Below are 18,613 nucleotides of genomic sequence, written 5' to 3'. Positions count from 1 at the left end.
GCTGGGACGTAGCAGCCAGTCCTTGTCCTGCTGCATTTGTCCAGGGGATGGTCGGGCTTCTAGGGATTCGTTTGGCTCCTTTATTCCCGTCCAGCCTAAGCCACAAGTCCCAGCATTGAAATCATTGCAATCCCAGGTGGGAGATGCAAGGAGGGAGGTGACTTCTGCGCGGGAGGTGGGAATTGAGCACTGCTGCCAGCATGGGTCACTCTGCCTGCACCGCGTCCTTGCGATGGGGCTTTTTGAAAATCTTCTGCCCCGTGTGCCAGAGTCCCTGTTCAAAAGGGTTTTTCCAGCCTAACCGAACCTCTGGGCTGAGCTCAGCTTAGTCCCATGTCCTCTGAGGTTGTGGAGATGAGAAAAAAGGTCTAAGCTTAAAAAAAAAACAAACGAAGCACATCTTCTGTGTTCAGTTTTTGGTGCGGAGCAGCTGGAAGGAGAGGATTGCTGGCCGGGCACAGGGAGGCTCAGCTACGCTTTCCCCACCTGATTTGAGCTCAGGGAAGGAGGCTGGGCTGCAAACCAGGGGAGATGGGAGCGGGTCTGCCCTGCGCTCAGCTGCCTGCACCGGGGCCGTCGGGTGCAGCCACATCTGTCACTCGCTGAGGTCAGCCTGTGGCCGTGGTTTGGAAGGGGACATCACATCCGTGGCTGCCGGCGGCTCTCGCCTATGGTCCCTTTCCGGACAGTGCAGCGCTGGCGGCTTGGACAGAACGAACGCAGAGACCGAGCGCCAGGAGCTCTCACACTGCGTCGCCCCGTGTTCCCCCTCTCCCCACGTGCTCCATTTAATGACGAGCACTGCAGTGAGAGCTTCGAGGAGCACCAGAACTCAGCCTGGTCCATGCGTTTCTTCTACCACCCAGCTGTGATAGTGGCTGACGAACAGGGTTTTCCTGCGCTGGATTGCAGCATGCCGTGGGTAGCGTTGCAAGCTCAGCTCCCAGTTGCTGTCTGAGCAGGGAGCAGGATGGCCAGGACGTGACGCTCAGTGCTGATGTGCTGGTTAACCCTACTGTTGGCTTAGCGTTGGGTGCCTTTGGCAGCTTGGATGGGTCAGGGCCATGGAGGATGTAGGTGAAATCCTTGCTGGCTTCATGCTTAGAGATGCTCCACGGTGCGAGGAACATGCCGGCAGCGGTGCCGCAATAGCTGCCTGCAAGGTGGCTCAGCAGAACCGGGCCAAAGGGGCCCCCGTGGTGCGTGCAGGAGCTCTGTAGTGATTGCAAGGGGCATGGGACATCTCCCAGGCGTCTCTCCCCTGGGTTTGGAGGGGTTGCTCTGTTTTCTTTGCTCTGGAAAAATTATTCTCCAAGCTTGTGGGACAACTGGTCTGGAGAGTCGAGAGCTGCTGGTGTCCTTTCTGCACAGATTGCCCTCAGCTCCGGGATATAAAGCATGAAAATGCTTCTCTCTAAAAGCTGTTTTTTCTGAAGTTGTGGAATCTCATGTGCTTCCTGGGACGTTGTCTGTGGGACTCAGAGGAACTCCTGGCCTAGACCTGCTTAGAGGGGTCTGTGCATGCAGCTGGTCCGATTGCAAAAACAAGTCTGTCAGGGAAGCAGCAGCGGATGCTGCGGGGCTGAGGTTTGGAAGGCCGTTGCTGCTGTTAGTCCCGTCCAGTTAAGGGCTTGCCAAGCTGCTCCTCAGGCTTCCCTGTGGAGTCGGACAGGAAAGGCTGTAGGAGGGTAAGGGCACACATGTGTCGGGATGCCCCTTCCTGGGGTATCCTGGTCCTCGTGCCCTTCTTCAGGGCCACAGGATGTCACCGCAGCCCTCAAAACGTCCTTGGCGGTGTCTGCCTGTCCTCGGGGCTGCTGTGATTTTGGCTAGATGCAAGAAACTGGCTCTTGCCCTGCTCACTGCCAACAAGCTGGCTGCTTTGGAGCCAGGGAAGGCGCTTGCTGCTCACAGCATCCTCCTGCCCGGATAAACTCGAGCTCCTTGCGCCAGGGAGGCTGCAGAGAAGCAGCTGCACCTCTTACCTCCCTCCTATGGATCCGGTGCAGGCTGAGTCCATCAGCATCCCCATCCCCTGGCCCCTGAAAAAAGTGAGTACTGACTGTGGTTTATCCTGCTGTTTTCCAGGTCAGAGCGGCTTGGGGAAATCTACGTTAATCAACACCCTCTTCAAATCCAAAATTAGCCGGAAATCTGTACAGCCGACTTCTGAAGAGCGGATCCCCAAGACCATTGAAATCAAATCCATCACTCACGGTGAGGCTCTGCAGATCCCACCTGGTGGTTGGCTTTTGGTCCTGCTCTGCCTTTGTCTCCAGGGGCTCGTGGCGGTTGTGGACCTCCACTAAACCTCCAGTCCTTTCTGTCCGAAGGGGTTTTTACCATCCAGAGATGCTTGCAGGGCTGAGAAAACATCTATTTTCTCTTTATCCACCGGCATTTACTTAACTGTGATGGAAGGGAACAAGTGAGGTGGCCATGGGGGGGTGGCACTTCAGGGCAGATGTGGTTCTGCATCCCTTTGGAGGGCTGATTTGTGCCGTTAGTAGCCGTGAGGGTGCGTTCCTCCCCTGGGGGCAGCTCTCCAGCTGATTTTGGGAGGGCTGCCTTGGCCAGAGTGCCCCTCGACACTTGCCTCACGCACCGGCTTTCCTCTCCGTTTCAGAGATTGAAGAGAAGGGGGTTCGCATGAAGCTGACGGTCATCGACACCCCGGGCTTTGGAGACCACATCAACAACGAGAACTGGTGAGCTGAGGGAAAGCGGCTGAGCCCCGGCGCATCCTGACCCGGAGCGGGTGCTGAGGGCCGTAGCCGTGTCCCGTGCTGCCTGCACTCTGCGGGGAGCAGGGGAGAGGGTTGTTGTGGGTGGCAGCGCGGTGCCATGCTCCCCGGGGCTGATCCCGGACCCTGTGAGAGCCCACAAACATCCCGCTGTTCCGGGCATGAGACAACCTTTGTTCGCGGCCGGGAGCAGCTGTGTGCCGGCGTGGCCGGTCCTGGCCCTCGCTCACGTGGCTCTGAAGGCTGAAGCCTGCCAGGAGTCCCCGGGACAGCGGCTGGCTCTGCGGGATGGCCCCCCCGGGCCGGGGCAGGGCTGGCCGATGGCAGGTGCCTTCTCCTTGTCTGAGCTGGGCTGGGCTTCCTGGGGTTTGATGCTGCTCGTGCTCCTGTGCCATGATGTGGTGCTGTATGAATGGGAGCTGACGGGAACTACAGCATTCCCGGTGTGAGTGTGCTTTGGTTGGTTGGTTTGTTTTAGGGGATTCTGTAAGGTGCTGAGCACCCCCCGCCCAGCAGGCTCTGCTTCGCCCAGGCAGGCCAGGTGGGAGGTTCAGGGTGGTCCGGATCCCTCATGCAAACCCAACGTCCCGTGTTGTTCTCTCTCTCTGTAGCTGGCAGCCCATCATGAAGTTCATCAATGACCAGTACGAGAAGTACCTGCAGGAGGAAATCAACATTAACCGGAAGAAGCGGATCCCCGACACGCGAGTGCACTGCTGTATATACTTTATCCCAGCCACCGGCCACTCGTACGTACCCTGCCGCCCTCGCTCAGACCCTCGGGGCTTCCCTCTCCTGCCTTCAGTCTCGGGCACCTCAGCCATCGGGGTCTTCCTCGGGATCCCCCCGTGTTTCCTGGGGACTTGAGGAGCGTGAGGACAGCATGAAGCTGTCTTTCCTCCGGCTGTAGCATCTGCAGCCCTTGCAGGAACGCAGCAGAGCTGCTGTACCGTGGAAGAACATGGAGTTTCCTTCTGAGGGGCCGTTAAAGCCTCCCTGAGCTCCGGTTAGCTGCTCGCTTTGCTTTGGTCACCTTGACCGAGGATGGAAAACAATCATTGAGCTCTGAAATTGGATGGAAAGGCTGCCTTTGCAAACAGAACTTTTTTTTGGTTTTGCCGTGCCCCTGCCTTTGTAAGGGAAGAAGCTGGTTGTCCTCGTGCTACCAGGGGAGCGAACACCCGCACCCTTTAAGGGTATTTTGTAGGTTGTTTGACGAGTCTGCAAGCGGGATGCAGTTTATTCAGCGCAGAGCTCTCCTGGCTCTGGCACTTCTCAAGCGACAGCATCAAAGGCCGAGATCTCGTTCTATTTTTTTTATTTTTTTTTTTCCTAGGCACGTAGCCCGAAGTGAAAATCTGGGGCACTTAAAGTGTCTTGAAAAATGTGACTTAAAGTATCACAACGCAAAACGAGACCTAAGTTTCCTTTTGATTTGTGTCAATTCCTTCCACTTCTGGCTCTGTCTGCGGGGGGATTTTTTTGGGTCTGTTTTCAAAAGCAAACTTAAGCCGCCAGCGCTGTATTAATGTCAGCCTTTTCCTCTTCCCCATGTAGAGATTTATTCCAATAGAAAGGACTTTGTTTTGCTTCTGTCAGTGGGTAGACCAAAAATGCATCCTTCGCCGGAATAAAATGACTGCATGGGCCAGTTATGCTCTTCTTGTGTAACTGGCCGTCGATTGGGAGCAGAGGGGCCGACGAAACGTTTATGGTTTAATACGATAAAGCAGAAAACATTTTAAAGGGAGATGACATTTTTAGGCCAGTCTAGTGTTGTTGGTCCCGCTTATCTCAGCCCTGATCTGCAGACCCCGCCTTGGCAGGTCGGAGTGTTGCAGCATTTGCTACGCTTGAGCTTTTTCTCATCGCTTTGGGTGTTTAACCCTTCAAAGTGTGCCCAGTGCTTGGATCCTGCAGATGCTTGACCTGCATGGAGGCTGCCAATTTTGGAGGGTGGTGGTGTGGAGCCCCGTCCCCGTGTCCCCCACCGGAGCCTCTCCAGCCGTGCGCTCTGGTTTCTCTCACCCGCCGGCTAACAGCAATTGCGTGGAAGTTCAGCTGCTTTTTTTCTTTCTCTCCAGCGAACATGTGTTTCCAATATTCGAGCGAGCCCGGCGGTTGGAGGCCGTTGTTGCCGAGCCCTGCGCTGATCCTCCTTCCCTGTAGCCTGATAGCCCGGCTGGGGCGCGGGGGGCTGCGCTTTCCTGCCCCGGCGTCAGAGCTGGCCTCTGCCTCCCGCGTGCCCTCCTGCCTCGGGATGGAGATAAGCTGAGGAGTGAGGGAAGGGGGACAAACCCCACCGGGAGGGAGAAGTCAGTAGGAAATTTTGCTTCTCCAAGAGCTCGTGCAGGCGTTGGGTTTCCTTTCTGCCCCCTTATGAAGCCCAAGTTACATTTCCCGTCACCACGGATGATCTTTCCCCGGCAGTGCCCGTGGTCCGTGGACACGAATGGATGGTGCGACCACCTCTCCTGCGTGGTGGAGCGGCCGTGGCAGCGCTGGTAGCAGAAGCTTATGCTCATTTTGGAGGACAAGAGTGTGGGAGGCCCTGTCGTGGGGTTGTCCACAATGTTAAGTGCAGGTTTGTGCCCCCGCCGAGGCAGGTGGTCCGTGGTTCCACGTGGAAGTGTATGTGAAGGGCACCTAGGGCTTCGCTTTGGTGCTTCTGGTTTCCCCGGGAGGCGACGGGGAGCGTGGCTGGCAGGGGCAGTGGCTCGTGGCACTGCAGGGACCCGCTCTAGGGACACCCGCACGCAGCTGCAGAGGACCCCACCGTGCCCGTGTGGCATCACCCGCGTGCTCCCTGTGCCATCCCGGGACGCTTGATGCCGTCCGTCCCGGGACCGTGCGCGGGGCTTGTTTGCGTTGCCTTCGGGAGCTGCTGCCTTCGCCGTGTGACGCAGCCAAAGCAGCGGTGACTCGTGTCCGTCTGTCCCTCCCTGCTCACGCGGGTGTGCACGGCACAGGCGTCCCTTCCCTGGCACGTGGATGCCGCAGGCAGCCGGGGCCAAGCCTGCCAGGTCATTGGGTGAGAGCTTGCTTTTTTCTTAAATAAAAAGGCGGGGGGAACCCCGAAGTTAACCAGGTGCACAGACCGAGGGGCTGGAGCGGAGGATTGCTCGGCTCCTTTGCAGTCTGGCCCTCCCATCTGGGCAGCTCAAGGGTTAATCAGCAGAGAAGTTTCCGCTGCAGTCTCCCTTTGCAGGGAGTTCGTGGCAGGTTTTGCAACCCATCTAGTTCGCACACACCCTGTCCTTCTTGTAACACTCCCGTAAAACCGTGGTTGCGAAGGCTAAGTAACATGCTGGCAGGGGCTTTTGGCTGCAGCCGCGCGAGCCCCGCTCTTTGCCACCCAATAAATATCTCGGCTCTGACCCCTGTGAAGCACCGCTCGGCTCTGAAACGGGACTCGGAAACACCGCCCCGGCCTCGGCAGCCCCCGTTCTGCCTGTGCCAGAGCTGTTGCCTGACGGACTGCCACCCGCTGCCGCTTTCCCCGCTAGCTGCCCCTCTCGGGTGCCCCCCAGGTCCCTCGACAAGCTGACAGGTCCTGGTGATGGGGCTGGTGTTTGCTTAATGCACGTCTCAAATTCTTGCTGCTAGTTTGATCTGGGGCACAACCAAAAGGAAATAACTCTGCAGCTCGCCGTGAATTTTCATTCCTATAATGGCATTTCAAGGGAACCAGCAGAAATGAGTCTCTGTTCAGATCCTGTCCGTGCAGGGGGGCTGCAGGCAATGCAGAAATAACGTGTCCCCAGCCGCTCTGCTTTCCCCAGCCCCATAGCAAGAGAGGATGGGGGAGCAACCAGCACCATCCAGGGTGGGCTGGAGCCCTTCCTGCATCTCCTGCTCCAGCCCATCCACTCCCCTTAGAGCTCCTCCAGCCCCTCCCGGCAAAGCCCAAAGCGTGTACGTGTCTAGTTGCAGGTTATTAATATCGGAGACCATTTGGGGAAGAAAACAGACTTTTTTTCTTCTCGAGTTCTACCCTCTCTTTCGTGACCTGCTTGGAGCAGATTGCATGCACCTGAAATGAAATAACTCGCTTTCTCTTGCTGTTTTGCATATTCGTATATTTAAGGATTTCACTGCTAATCCTCGCAGATACCAGCAGAAGTCCCTGCTGTCCTGGGCTGTGCCTTGCAGCAGGAGTTTAAGAGGAATTAAGTCTGGGCTTGGCCCATCGTTCCTGCCTGGGTCCATACAGGGCTATTAGTGCAAATCAAGCTCTGCACTCCTGATCGCCTTAAGCCATTTATTCTCCTGTGGTGTCTTCATGTGAACGTGACGTCTAGCGACAGGTCTTGTTCTTAGTGAAAAGAATCACTTTCTTTTAAATACTTAAGGTTTTTTGGGGCTACCCAGCAGGAATTGGTAGAATATCTAGAAACTTGCAAAATATCCTAAAAACATAGCGTTTGCTCTTCGGGGGAGTCCCTTGGTTCCCTTCCTCTTCTCCAGGATGGTGCAGGGATGTGATCATGGGAGGTGACCTCCATGGACGAGGCCCATCGAAGCAGAAAGTTGTGTCAAAGGTGCCTGGGGCTCTTCTGGCTTTGGGTGCAGACCGGTGTGGGACACGGTCACTGTGCCTGCCTGGGTGCTGGTGGGCACGGGCAGGGGTGTGGGCTGGCTCTGGCTCTGCCTCCTGCTCGGTGACGGGGCTGATTGTGAATCCATCTGCATCAGCTTACATGTGCATCCCAGCCTTCGCTCTAAAAGAAGAGCTGATGAAAGAGGCAGGAATACAGTCTCAGTAGGGAAGAGGCTTTTAGAGGGGAAAAATTGTTTGAAAAATAGCAAAGAGAGAGGAGGGGAAAGAAGTCTGCTGGGAAAGGAACATAACTGCATTGCTTCCTTGGAGGTCTGGGAAATACATTATGCAGAGCTCCAAACAATGTTTGCCAGCAGCAAGTCTGCTTAGATGTGTCCATGGGGGTTTCCTCATGTTTTTTTCTTTTCTTTCTTTTTTTTTTCTTTTTTAATAGCCAAACTCGTTCTTTCCTGGGGCCCAGGGTGAGCTGTAACTCCTGAGTTTGTGTTAGGAACTTGTTTGTCCTCATGCTAACGATGTGCTCTGGGCTGTGCGTGCCGTTGGCGTGCGGGGAGGAGGTCGGCGTGGCGCGGTCCAGCCCGATCCCTGGGATGGGACCAGGTTTGACCAGGGAAGGGCTCAGCTGGCTTCACCAGTGCTGGTTGCGCCGGAGCAGCCTTGGGCTGCTATTTTTGGATCAGGCGGAGCTGAGCGGGTCTCTCCGGGGCTGGATGTCCCTCTGGGGTGCCCTCAGCACTGGAGCCAGGCAGGGGTGGCCTTACAGGATGGGGACACTGCCTGGTGACTGCTGAGGAGCAGGATCTGCCCCTTCCCCTTTGCACTTGTGTGACTCTCGCTAAGTTTCCAGGAGCCATGGTGGGTCTGCGGGGGTCTCTGAGCCCTTCGTAGGGCCCGAGAAGACCATGGTGGGGTTTGGTGTGAGCATGTTGGCAGTAGGTTCTCTCTTGGCCATGTTCTTCCCAAGCCCTCTGCTCTGCTCCGTGCTCCTCCACGCAGGACTCCTACGTGCGCCTGGGCTTTTTAAGTCGCCATCCCATTTATTTTGGTTTCTTCCCTATTGCCAGGGCCTCGCTCTTGGCCCCAGCTCTGCCGCTGAAGCCTACGGCTCCTCCAAAAGGTGGCTTCACCTCTCTCTGCCCCAGTTTCACCAAAGATGAGTCGGGTCGGGTCCTGCTGGCGCTGGAGGTCACGAGGATGTGCAAGCAGCAGAAGTGTCCCTTCACTTTTGGGGCTCCGCTGTTGGCCTTCCTTCCCCCTGCACGCTTTCAGCAAGGGCTCATTTCCAACAGGCTCCTTAATGCATGAGCACCCCAAAGGTGTTCCTGTACCCTGGTGTCCCCTGGGACCTCTGGGTTTCCTATTTCAGGGCAACATCTGCTCAACTGACCTCCATGGGTGTGTGTCCCCATCGCCTCCAGAGCCACCGAGGGGGACCTGCAGCAAGAGGAGGTGTCCCAAGGAGGGCTTTCCTCTGGCTGGCTTGGGAACCCCCAGCAGTAAGAACACCTTCGGGGAGGACTGAGGAGCGAGGGAGGGTGACGGCCACGTGCCCTCATCACTGTCTGCGGCTGGACCGCAGCCCTCGGACACGGAGCAGCGTGGCACCAGAGGTCACATCCCCGCTGCCAGCGGGAGCCTTTAGCAGGGAGGGATTTCCCGAGGGGCTGATCCTTGCGGTTATGCAATCTCTGCAGCTTTCCTCTGCTGAGACTTTTGGTGTAGAGATTTTCTGACATTTTTGCCCTCTGGAACAAGCAGCCTCTCTTCTGTGCTGTGTGAGCCCCTGGAGAGTCAGCAGAACCTTTTTTAATCCCGACCGATGGATGCGAGATGCAATCCTGGCTCATGCACGACAGCGGGCTGGTGCTCAGCACAGGAGGGAATGTGAGCAGGAATAGTCACCCGTGGCCATTTCCACATCGTGGGTGACAGCTTGGATAGGGCTGAAGGAGGTTTCACACCGTGGTCTCTCCCCAGCTTTGATTCGTACATCGCGGGCGGGCTGGCTCTGCAGCCAGCGTTGCCCGTGCTCTCGTCCCGGCTTCGCCAAGGACACGTGTAGCTTTGGGCAAGTTCCCGCAGTCCTCTGTGGCCGAGCATCCGTGCAGAGATAAAAGCCCTCTCCCGCTTCACGGGGCTTTGCGAGAGTTTGCAGGCGATAGCGGGGCACTTTGAAGGGGAAATGTTTTAAGCGTTTGTCTGCGAACCGCCTCTGAGACGGATGCGTGCTGTTATGCTTTTAAGAAAATGTCTTTATTTTTCCTATCTGAAAGGAATTGCAGCAGCCCCCACCTCACCGTCGGTGTGCGAGTCCCCTTTTTTCTGCTGTATTTTTCAGGCTCCGACCGCTAGACATCGAGTTCATGAAACGCCTGAGCAAAGTGGTCAACATCGTCCCCGTGATTGCAAAAGCCGACACGTTAACGCTGGAGGAGAGGGACTATTTCAAACAAAGGGTAAGGGGCTGGCGGCTCTTATCGGGGCTCCCATCTCTTGTCCCCCATCCCCTCGTGTCCCTTTCCCCCTCCCTGTTCCCCTGCGTCCCCCCGGCAGGGCTGGGAAGGCGAGTGCCTGGCCCGGAGCCCAGCGCATTCCTCCGGCTGCAGCTCTGAGCGATCCCACGTGGCCGGAGGAAAAGCCTGCGCTCCAAGCAGTTCCTTGTGTTTCTCTTGGATCTTTGTCAGTGCAGGATAAGTTTTGAGCTCTAAGTCTCGAGGTTTGTTTCTCCTGCCTCCTTTGTTATTGTTGTTGTTATTTTCAGGCTGGTTTCTGGTTTTTTGGGAGGTAGATGGTGCGCAGAGGCTGGAAGACCTTTCCTCTGCAGCATCGTGCACCGATACAGGAAGCAAGGAAAAAAAAAAAAAACCAATGTGTGGGTTTGCTGAGCTCAGCTGGGCAAGATTTATGGGGGAAGCAAGGCATGAAATTCCCTTGGTTGGGGGCTGGCGGTGGGGAGCTGAGGAGGGGCTGTCTGAATCCACAGCCGGGCGTGGGCTTTCCTCCGTGCACACGCGCCTGGTGCTGCCGAGAGGTGGAGATGCCCCGCTTTGGGGTTCGGTAAGGGGCTGTAAATCCCTTTGTGTAGCTGATGGACGTGGCTGCAGGCGTGATGGCCTTGGCACTGCCTGCAGAAGCGAGCAAGCCACCAACGTCGTTGGTCCGTGAGTCTGAGTCGCAGGGGAGTGAAGCGAAGGGAAAGGGGGCATTGCCAAAAGGGCAGCTTTAGGGGCCACCTTCGGTGGTTATGGAGAGGATGGCACATTAGCCAGGGGTTGTTCGATGTCTCCGTGCAGAAGAGGATGAGCCACCCCATCCGACACCAGTGTCTTCCCAGTTAGGGATGCGCAGGGTCAGGCACGGAAATAGCCAGTCTGGTTTGGGGGGGGGGCTGAATCCCAACTCTGCACGTGGTTCCCTTTGCAGCGAGCTGGACGATGGCTGGAAACGGAGCCCAGAGGTAATCCAGGCTGGGCTTGATCGGCCTGTCAGCCTGCTTGCACGGAGATCTGCGAGGAGCTGGGCAGGAGGATGGTGGGGACAGTCCACGGTGCCATGTCCGCTCTCTGCAGTGGCTTTTGCAGGCTGCTGGCTCCGTTCGGAAGTTACGAGCACACAGATCCGTGCATCTGCAGGTGGCTGGCTGGCTCTGGGACAAAGTCAGTCTGGGACCTAAAATGTCACCTGGGCGCTGTTGGCTGCTGATGCCATCCTTGTGTAATAAAAGAGCACGGGGAGACCACCTGGCTCGCCCGCTCTGCACCGGCTCATCGGCAGGATGAGCTCGCCCTATCTCTAATTGCGCTCCTGATTGTAACCAGACCCCCGAAATCCTTCCAGACGGAGGGGGAACACGTAGCCACGCGGTGTGCTTGCAGTGCCCCTCCTGCAAGGGGCTCGCCCTCCTTACGCTCACAGCTCCAGATGCTCTGGTGCAAACAGGAGGGCAGGTACCCAGTCCGGGTGGGCACACGCCGGGACCTTTTCCCTTTGCTCCAGCACACCTGCGTGCGTGCTTCCAAAAAGCAGAGCCCCAACTGCATCTGGGGGTGTAGCTGTGTCGGAGAGGTGATAGGTTTTGGGTTTTGGAGCTGGGTGGGCAGGTGATGGTGAAGCACCAGCCTGACTGCAGGCTGCCTAGGTTGATGCCAGCGCTGCACTGAGTTAGTTGAAAGGGCTCCTGTGCCCTGGAGTTGGCTTTGTTGGGTTGTTCCCCTAAAAAATAGTGTGTGGGTTTGGCTGGGGGTGGGATGCCAGCTGGGGGGTTTCTCTGGGCCGGATCCGCTTCCTTTGCCAGCCTGCAACGTCGGGCTGACGCAGAGGAGTTCATTGCCCTAGGAAGCGATGGGAGCAGGCACGCAGGCTGGGTTTGGGTTTGCAGCTTTGTTGGAGAAGGCTGATCCTCCGTGCTCCCTATGAGCTGAGCCTCCACCCGGGAATCAGATTTCAGCATCTCTTCCCCTTGCAGAGAGGCAATATCCTCAGAGGCCGCTCTTCCAAGCTGTCTGCGTCCCTGTCCCTTCAGATCACGTACTGCTGCAACTCCTTTTCCAGGGAGCGTAAGCAGACACCAGAAAGCAACTTCTTAACTTTGGGTTACGTGTCTGGCAGCTCCATTCCCCATTGCTTGGTGCAGCTTGTATTGTCTTATTATCTTTATCGATCCCAAAGCAACGCCCAGCTCATATAACTTCATCTCGCTCAGCCTGAACCGTGTCTTGGCACCAGGTTCTTGCAGAGATTGCAGCGCAAGCGCTTGGTAGGTGCGCAGCAGTTAAACACAGGTCTCTCTCCCCAAGGTGGGCAGTGTTTAGGATGGAGAGGGGAGATGTTGCTGCTGGGCATTGCTCACGAGAGCCTCTTGGGTCGGCTGGGAGCTGCCGTCGTGGTGGGAGCGCAGCTCCTCTGCCCGTGTCTCCTTCACATGTTCCTCTGCTCTTCTCTCCTAGATAATGGCCGATCTTCTTGCCAATGGCATCGACGTGTATCCTCAGAAGGAGTTTGATGAAGACTCTGAAGATCGGCTAGTGAACGAGAAATTCAGGGTTAGTGTGTGGTGGTGTGGGTTGGCCATGTTTGGATGGGCCCTGCAGCTCTGCGTGCTGGTGATGTCCTGGGGGGTCTCTGGCAAAATGCCCCTATTTTCTTCCCAAAGCTGCTGTGCCCCTCTCCAGGGGCTGTGCCCAGGACCAAGGATCCTGCCAGAGCTCAGACCAGGGACAGAAAGAGGGCGAGGAAGGTACCTGGGGAAGGTGTCCTCTGTTCCTTCTCCCAGCACCGTTCCTCACAGGTGCCCTCAGCACCCAGCGGGCAGGGTCCTGTGGCCCCTCGCCCTGCCCCAGGGAGTGCCGGGGTCTGTCCAGCCCTGGCTAGGGGAGCAGCCTTCCCGGCACCTGGAGGTGATCTGCCCGTAGGCTGCTCTGCTTTCATGGCTGTCAATTCCTTGCCATAGGAAGTAGCTGACAGTTTTTTGACTCAGAAGAGTGGATTGGACAAATTCAAGGAAGAAAAATGTCTTTTAGGGACTCTAAGTACAAAGACACCGCCTTGGATCACGGAGCCACAGGCTGACAGGTGCTGGGGACGATTCCCAGGGAAGCATCATGGAACCTTTGCCCTGACTATGCGCTGGTGCCTGCCAATGAGCTGGGCTAGACTGGTTTGGGGCTGGTTTTAGACTGGTTTTGGACTGGGCACATGTGCAAGAGATGCTGCTGCCTGGGTTCTGGGCTGCCTGCGGTCCCTGGCAGGCAATGCTGCTCGGGAGCATCAGGGACAGCCCAGCTCATCCCATGAAACTCTCCTGAAAACAGCTTAATGTAGGACTTTGCTTGCCAGCCTGGTTTCCTGATGGGTTTTCAGGAGGCAAATGTAACCTTGGTTTTCTGTTTCCTCAGGAAATGATCCCGTTTGCAGTGGTGGGCAGTGACCAGGAATACCAGGTTAATGGAAGAAGAATCCTTGGAAGGAAGACCAAGTGGGGCACCATTGAAGGTACCTTGTCCTTGTTTCCCTGCCTCCTGAGCCCATCTCCCTGCCCTGACAGAAGGTGATGAGGTCCAAAACGAGCAGTAGAATTCGAGATCTATATAGTACTTCCCTGCCCCTTCAAAGAAAACCACTTCCCCGGTGTTTGGGGACTGGGAACACCTTGGCCAGTGCTCCTGCACTGAGTTCCTGGGCATTTGTGCGCCTCGGGGGGCTGCTGAGTGCTGGAGGGGACACTTCTGGGTGTCTCGTCATCCCCTCTGGCCTGGCTTCTGCTGGTCGCACAGTTAAATGCCTGATGGCTGGATGTGAGGGCACACGAGTGACATCTCTGTGTCTCAAGGCCAGATTAGAACCTTCCCCTGGCATCGGTACCCTCCACCATTTGGTCGGTGCCCTCGTGGGATCTCTTCCCTCTTCCGTTTTCATCCCATTGGCACCTTCCTTTTTTCTCCCCCATTTTAAATCATGGTTTAAAGGCAGGATGAAAACTCCTGGCTCCAGCACATCTACACGTTTCCATGTCCCTGGTTTCTGGCAGCCACGATACATCTCCAGTGCCACCCCTGTTTCCTTCCTCCCCTTCATTTCATAGGTTTCTCTTATTCATGAGTCTTTAATAGGAATCCTGTGTTGAGGGATGGCTTAACAAAGATGCCAGGAAAATCAGTGTATTTTAAAGCTCTGCTGCCCTCTTGTGCTCTGTCCCTGGAAGCTCTGACTGTAATGGGCTTCGTTAAACCACTCACCTTCCGCGCGTGGCATCTGCCTTCAGCGCGGGGAGACCCTGGGATCCAGCCACAGCCACGGGCAGCCTCTGCAGACCAGCGTTATTTGTTGTCTTGCCATTTCTGCATGATGTACAAACCTGTTTGGGGTAAAAAAAAAAAAAAAATCAAAAAAGAGAGTTGGTCCTCTAAATTCAAATGCCTGGTAAACTGCGAGCTGTCAGATTAATTGTGGTGGAGCAACACCCTTTGATTTTTCCCTCTTGCAAACACTCCTCCTTGCTCCAAGCCCCGTTCAGACAGCAGTAGCCCTCGTCAGCAAGAGTTTGCATCCTTCCACAGCACCGGCAACCCGGGCAGCAGTCACCGACGTGCCTGGATGCCACAGGATGCTCGGGGTGAAGCTATAGATGAAACACTTCTGTGGAGCCATGCCCAGTGCTCATTGCAAAGCTCACCCCGTCCCTTTTCCATGCCTTGTTTGGGGCCCGTTTCAGCTTGTGTTGGTCTGAAGGGGACGTTGCGGCGGGGGATGCTGCTGGGAGCTCCCTTGTTTGGTGGGACACGGTTGGAAGGGACTGGGAATGCTCAGTGAGACCTCACCAGCCAGTTGGGCATGCTGAGCTGGGGCAGGTACCTGGGTACCAGCCTTACAGCAGCAAAGAGGACTCTTGAGTCCTGCACCCTGTAGCCCCCGGGGTAACCCCCATCTCAGCCCTCCACGTGCCAGCGAAGCCCCGCAGGTCCCTCTCTACCCCCAGTGGTTGCCATACTCATGCCGCGAGTGCACGCTGATGGGTCTCTCTCTCTCTTCCTACCAGTGGAGAACACGACACACTGTGAGTTCGCCTACCTGCGGGACCTCCTCATCAGGTCGGTAGGACTGCACCCTGTCCCTGTAGCTTTCGGTCACCAGGTGGCATCCAAAGAAAGGGGAGAGCCCAGCCCAGCCTTAACCAGCCGCTGCTTCGCTCTGCTCCTCCCTCCACCCACCCATCCCTCCCTCCATCGCCCCTCTGCGAGGGGTGACCCCACTCAATGGCACACGGCTTCAGGGGGCTTTTCTCAGCTACGGTGCGGAGTTAAGGGAGGAGAGGAGCAGTGCATGGGTCAGGACAGACTCCAGGATTGCTGACTGCATGCACCAGCTCGCCTGTAAGCAGCTGGGAAGCCTTTTGGCCTTAGTGACTCCTCACCAGCCCCAGATCCTACCTCCAGTCCCAAAACATCACCCTCCTGTGTCCCAGGATCGTGCCATCGGGGGGGGTCTGGGTGGTCACTGGTCCCTCCTGAAAGAGGCATCCCTGCTGCAGGGAATGGGACGCTGAGCGCCCTTGGCTTGCTGGAAGGGACATTGGACTCATCCTAAATTTGGCTGCAAAATAAATGCTGCACACGTGAGCTGTTGCTGGCAGATCGCTGTGTGGGGCTACAAAACCTGATCCCAGGGACTTGCAGGACCAGGGTCTTCCCGGATGGGTTTTATGCAGCAAAGGCTCCCGTGCACCCACGCACAGGCTGTGGGTACCAGTGAAGGCTGCTGGGCTCGGCTGCCCACGATTGCCTCTGCTTCCCTCCCGTGCCCTAAAGATACCGTAAAGCAGGAGGGGAAATTTGGGCAGGAGGGGGTGTTAGAAAGCAGGGGTTGGGGGGTGCAGGGGTTGGGGTGGCAGGGGCTGGGCTGGCCAAACCTGTGCCCAGCGAGGTGCGATTGCCCCCGTCTCCCTTTCCCGCAGGACACACATGCAGAACATAAAGGATATTACCAGCAACATCCACTTCGAAGCCTACAGGGTCAAGAGGCTGAACGAGGGCCAGAGCTCGCTCTCCAACGGCGTGACCGACAAAGAGCTGGTGGCTAACGAAATGTAACCGTCTCGCTCCGTAGCCAGGACCTTGCTCGCTCACGCTCGCTATTTCTCCCCTCTTCCCCCTTTATTTTTATATAAATCCTCTGCCACTGTCCCTCTTCCCACCCCCCAGCCCCCTGCCAATGTTAACTGACCAAATAACCAGACGCCGTCTCTGTCGTGCGGAGCGGGGCGACCGCTCATCCCCCCCCCCAGCTTTGTGGCACGGGTTTTCTTCTCAGCCCCCGGCCCAGCATCCCTGGGCTGGGGACCGTCCCCCCGCGGAGGTCGGGCTCTTGCTGTCACCCCGTGCTGGCCTGACAGCCCAGCTCGGGGGAGCAGATCCGCGGGGTTGGGGTGCCCCCGGGAGCCCTGCCTGCCCCTCCGTGCAGAGGCTCTTCTCCGTCCGTTGAAGGCAAGGGTTTCTCCAGGTGAACGTAGCCTTCGGAAGCAAGGTACGGTGGTGCGAAGAGAGCAAGACGGTGCCATCCTTGTCTCCTGCTGCCTCCTCCGAGCCCTCTGCAGCCCCCGACCCAACCCCTCTACCCTGCCTACATGCAATAAACTGGGAGTGTTTAGGTGTCACCTCGCCTGTCACCGACCCCCGGCCAGGCAGAGCGACCTGCTTTGGGAGAAGTGCCTTTTCAGACTGCTACCTTGCAATAGCGTGGGAGAGGGGAGGGAGGGAGGGCTTGTTTTGTCTGTCTTTGCAGCCTGCAAAAGGCCTGCGATACTTTGTAGAGACTCCTTTTCCCTCTCCCTCGGACCATAGATGTGGCTGATGTCCCGCGAACACTTGTGTATTTATTTTTCATTCGGTTGGCTGGGTTTTTGATTTTTTTTTTTCCGCCAAAGGCTCGGAGTGTGTCCAAAGGGGGCTGAGAGCGGAACGTCTCTGCAAAGTGGTGGGGGGGGCGGAGGGTTGTCTTGTCTGACCCTTGCGATGCTCGGGGTTTTCCCTACGTCAGAGGAGGCTGTTGGGTATTTCATAATTATTTTTTTATTTTTTGGATCCCCAGTGTGACGTGTGTACATGTATCACGCTCCTCTCTTTTGCTTGTGCGAGGGCACTGTGAACGTGCGGACCGAGTCCTGCAGCCATGGGGAGGGCTGGGATGGCGTTTGTGGGTGCTGCGCCCCGTGGTCCCCCATGCTCTTACCTCCCCCCGCACCTCCTCTTTCAGCGAGTCTCCAGTAAATAAGACCCTGCGAGGGGGGTGGGCTAAATAACGCCGTGACACAGGAGCAGAGCTCTGCAGTCCTGCCCCCCAGCCCCGGCTCCGCTTGCCTTTCTCTTGTGCGCTCCGTCAGTCTCCGTATCCTCTCTAAGGGATCAAGCTTTCTGCAAATCACCTTTTTTGGGGGGCACCTACTAAAATGACAGCATGTACCATCCTTTAGCACTGGAAGGCACCTGCAGAGCCCACCCAATGGTCTCCCTGGCGGGGGGGGGGGGGGGGGCAGAGCCACCTTCTTCAGCACAGGTGACCCGGAGGAAGGAGGAGGTTGCTCTCATCTTGGTGGGGATGCCCAGGTAACATTGCTCAGCGGAGGGTTTGCAGGGGCTCCCCACACATGTGTGACACCCCCGTCCCCAGCAACCAAAGGGGTGCATGCTGGGGGGGGGGGGGGTTGCATCGCCAGGAGAATCCGCTCTCCCCCTCAACTCATATTTTTTCCCCCCTCCCCACAACAGCACGACGGAGTTGTTGGGGAAGAACAACTATCTACTTGCTGACTTGCTATATTTTAGCAAAAACAAAACCAAAAAAAGTGTATTAACTGAAAAAAAATATATATTTCAAGCGTTTAAAAAAAGACTATGAAAGGGGAGAAAAATCTCTTGTGTGAGGCACTTCTGCAAATGTCATCTTAAACTTTTTTTTTCCTCTAGTTGGTATCTCAAGCTGGGCCAAGCAAGACACGCCGCTTTCTCCTTTGTAACCTGATTTTGTTTTTGGAAGAAAAAAAAAATACAATAAAAAAAAAAACCAAACCCTTCATCCAGATCTATTAAAATGGCCTTTTGGGGGTTATAAGCATTATGACAAATTTAGTCCATTTTTGTATAAATAATAGTGTTTAATATGTATTTCCCAAAATAAATGTTTCGAATGCAAATAGAAGGAGGCTCGTTTAGAAATGTCTGTTCCCAGCCATGGTGTGATCGTTACTGCCCGGACCCCACGGGGCTGCAGGTGATGGGAGAGCTGCTGTGCTCTGCTGGCTTTGGGGTGAATGTTTCCTTCATTCCTAACCCCCTTAACTCTTCCCACCTCAGATGAGCTACAAAATGCTGGAGCTGCTGGTGCTGAGCGCCCTGGGGACTGAGCCAGCACAGCCTCTGTGTCCTCGCACATCCCGAGGGAGGCAGGTGGGTCCCCTCCATCTGCTTCCATGGTGAAGCTGTTTCCGCTGCAGCTGCTGGTATTTTTATTAAGAAATGGGTTGCACCTAGTTCAAGGCCAGACAGCAGCTTGCATGTCACACAAACGTGGCTTCGGCTTCGCAGGCAGATGGTCTTCAAAACCTTTCGTGACTGCAGGGTTGGCATCGGGGTGCTCTTGGAAGTTGGCTTCGCTTTGAGGACTTGCCTTCCTGAAAATCATGTTTCTTCTCCCGCGACACTGTCCAGTCTGGTGTTTTAATCTGTATCTTACATGTCTGTTGTATTTTTTCCCCAAGTCAGCTGAACTCAAAAGCCATCTGGATGTGGTCCTGGGCAGCCAGCTCTAGGTGACCCTG

General features: G+C 56.2%; 1 protein-coding gene across 8 annotated transcripts in view; it reads left to right on the top strand.

The window, feature by feature from the left end:
• Positions 1 to 17,997, top strand: part of SEPTIN9 (septin 9) — a 142,073-nt gene extending 124,076 nt beyond the window's left edge. For all 8 annotated transcript variants that reach the window (XM_054846462.1, XM_054846465.1, XM_054846467.1 and 5 more), the window contains 8 exons: positions 2,089 to 2,217; positions 2,627 to 2,708; positions 3,356 to 3,493; positions 9,644 to 9,761; positions 12,252 to 12,347; positions 13,200 to 13,296; positions 14,840 to 14,891; positions 15,755 to 17,997. In XM_054846462.1, the coding sequence (XP_054702437.1) occupies positions 2,089 to 2,217; positions 2,627 to 2,708; positions 3,356 to 3,493; positions 9,644 to 9,761; positions 12,252 to 12,347; positions 13,200 to 13,296; positions 14,840 to 14,891; positions 15,755 to 15,890 (848 nt within the window). In that variant the 3' untranslated portion in view covers positions 15,891 to 17,997. The remainder of the gene's footprint in view (positions 1 to 2,088; positions 2,218 to 2,626; positions 2,709 to 3,355; positions 3,494 to 9,643; positions 9,762 to 12,251; positions 12,348 to 13,199; positions 13,297 to 14,839; positions 14,892 to 15,754) is intronic.
• The last annotated feature ends 616 nt before the right edge of the window (positions 17,998 to 18,613 follow it).

Source organism: Grus americana, chromosome 18 (genome assembly GCF_028858705.1).
Source record: "Grus americana isolate bGruAme1 chromosome 18, bGruAme1.mat, whole genome shotgun sequence".
In the NCBI taxonomy this organism is placed as follows: domain Eukaryota; kingdom Metazoa; phylum Chordata; class Aves; order Gruiformes; family Gruidae; genus Grus; species Grus americana.
This window is presented reverse-complemented; position numbering and strand designations above follow the sequence as displayed.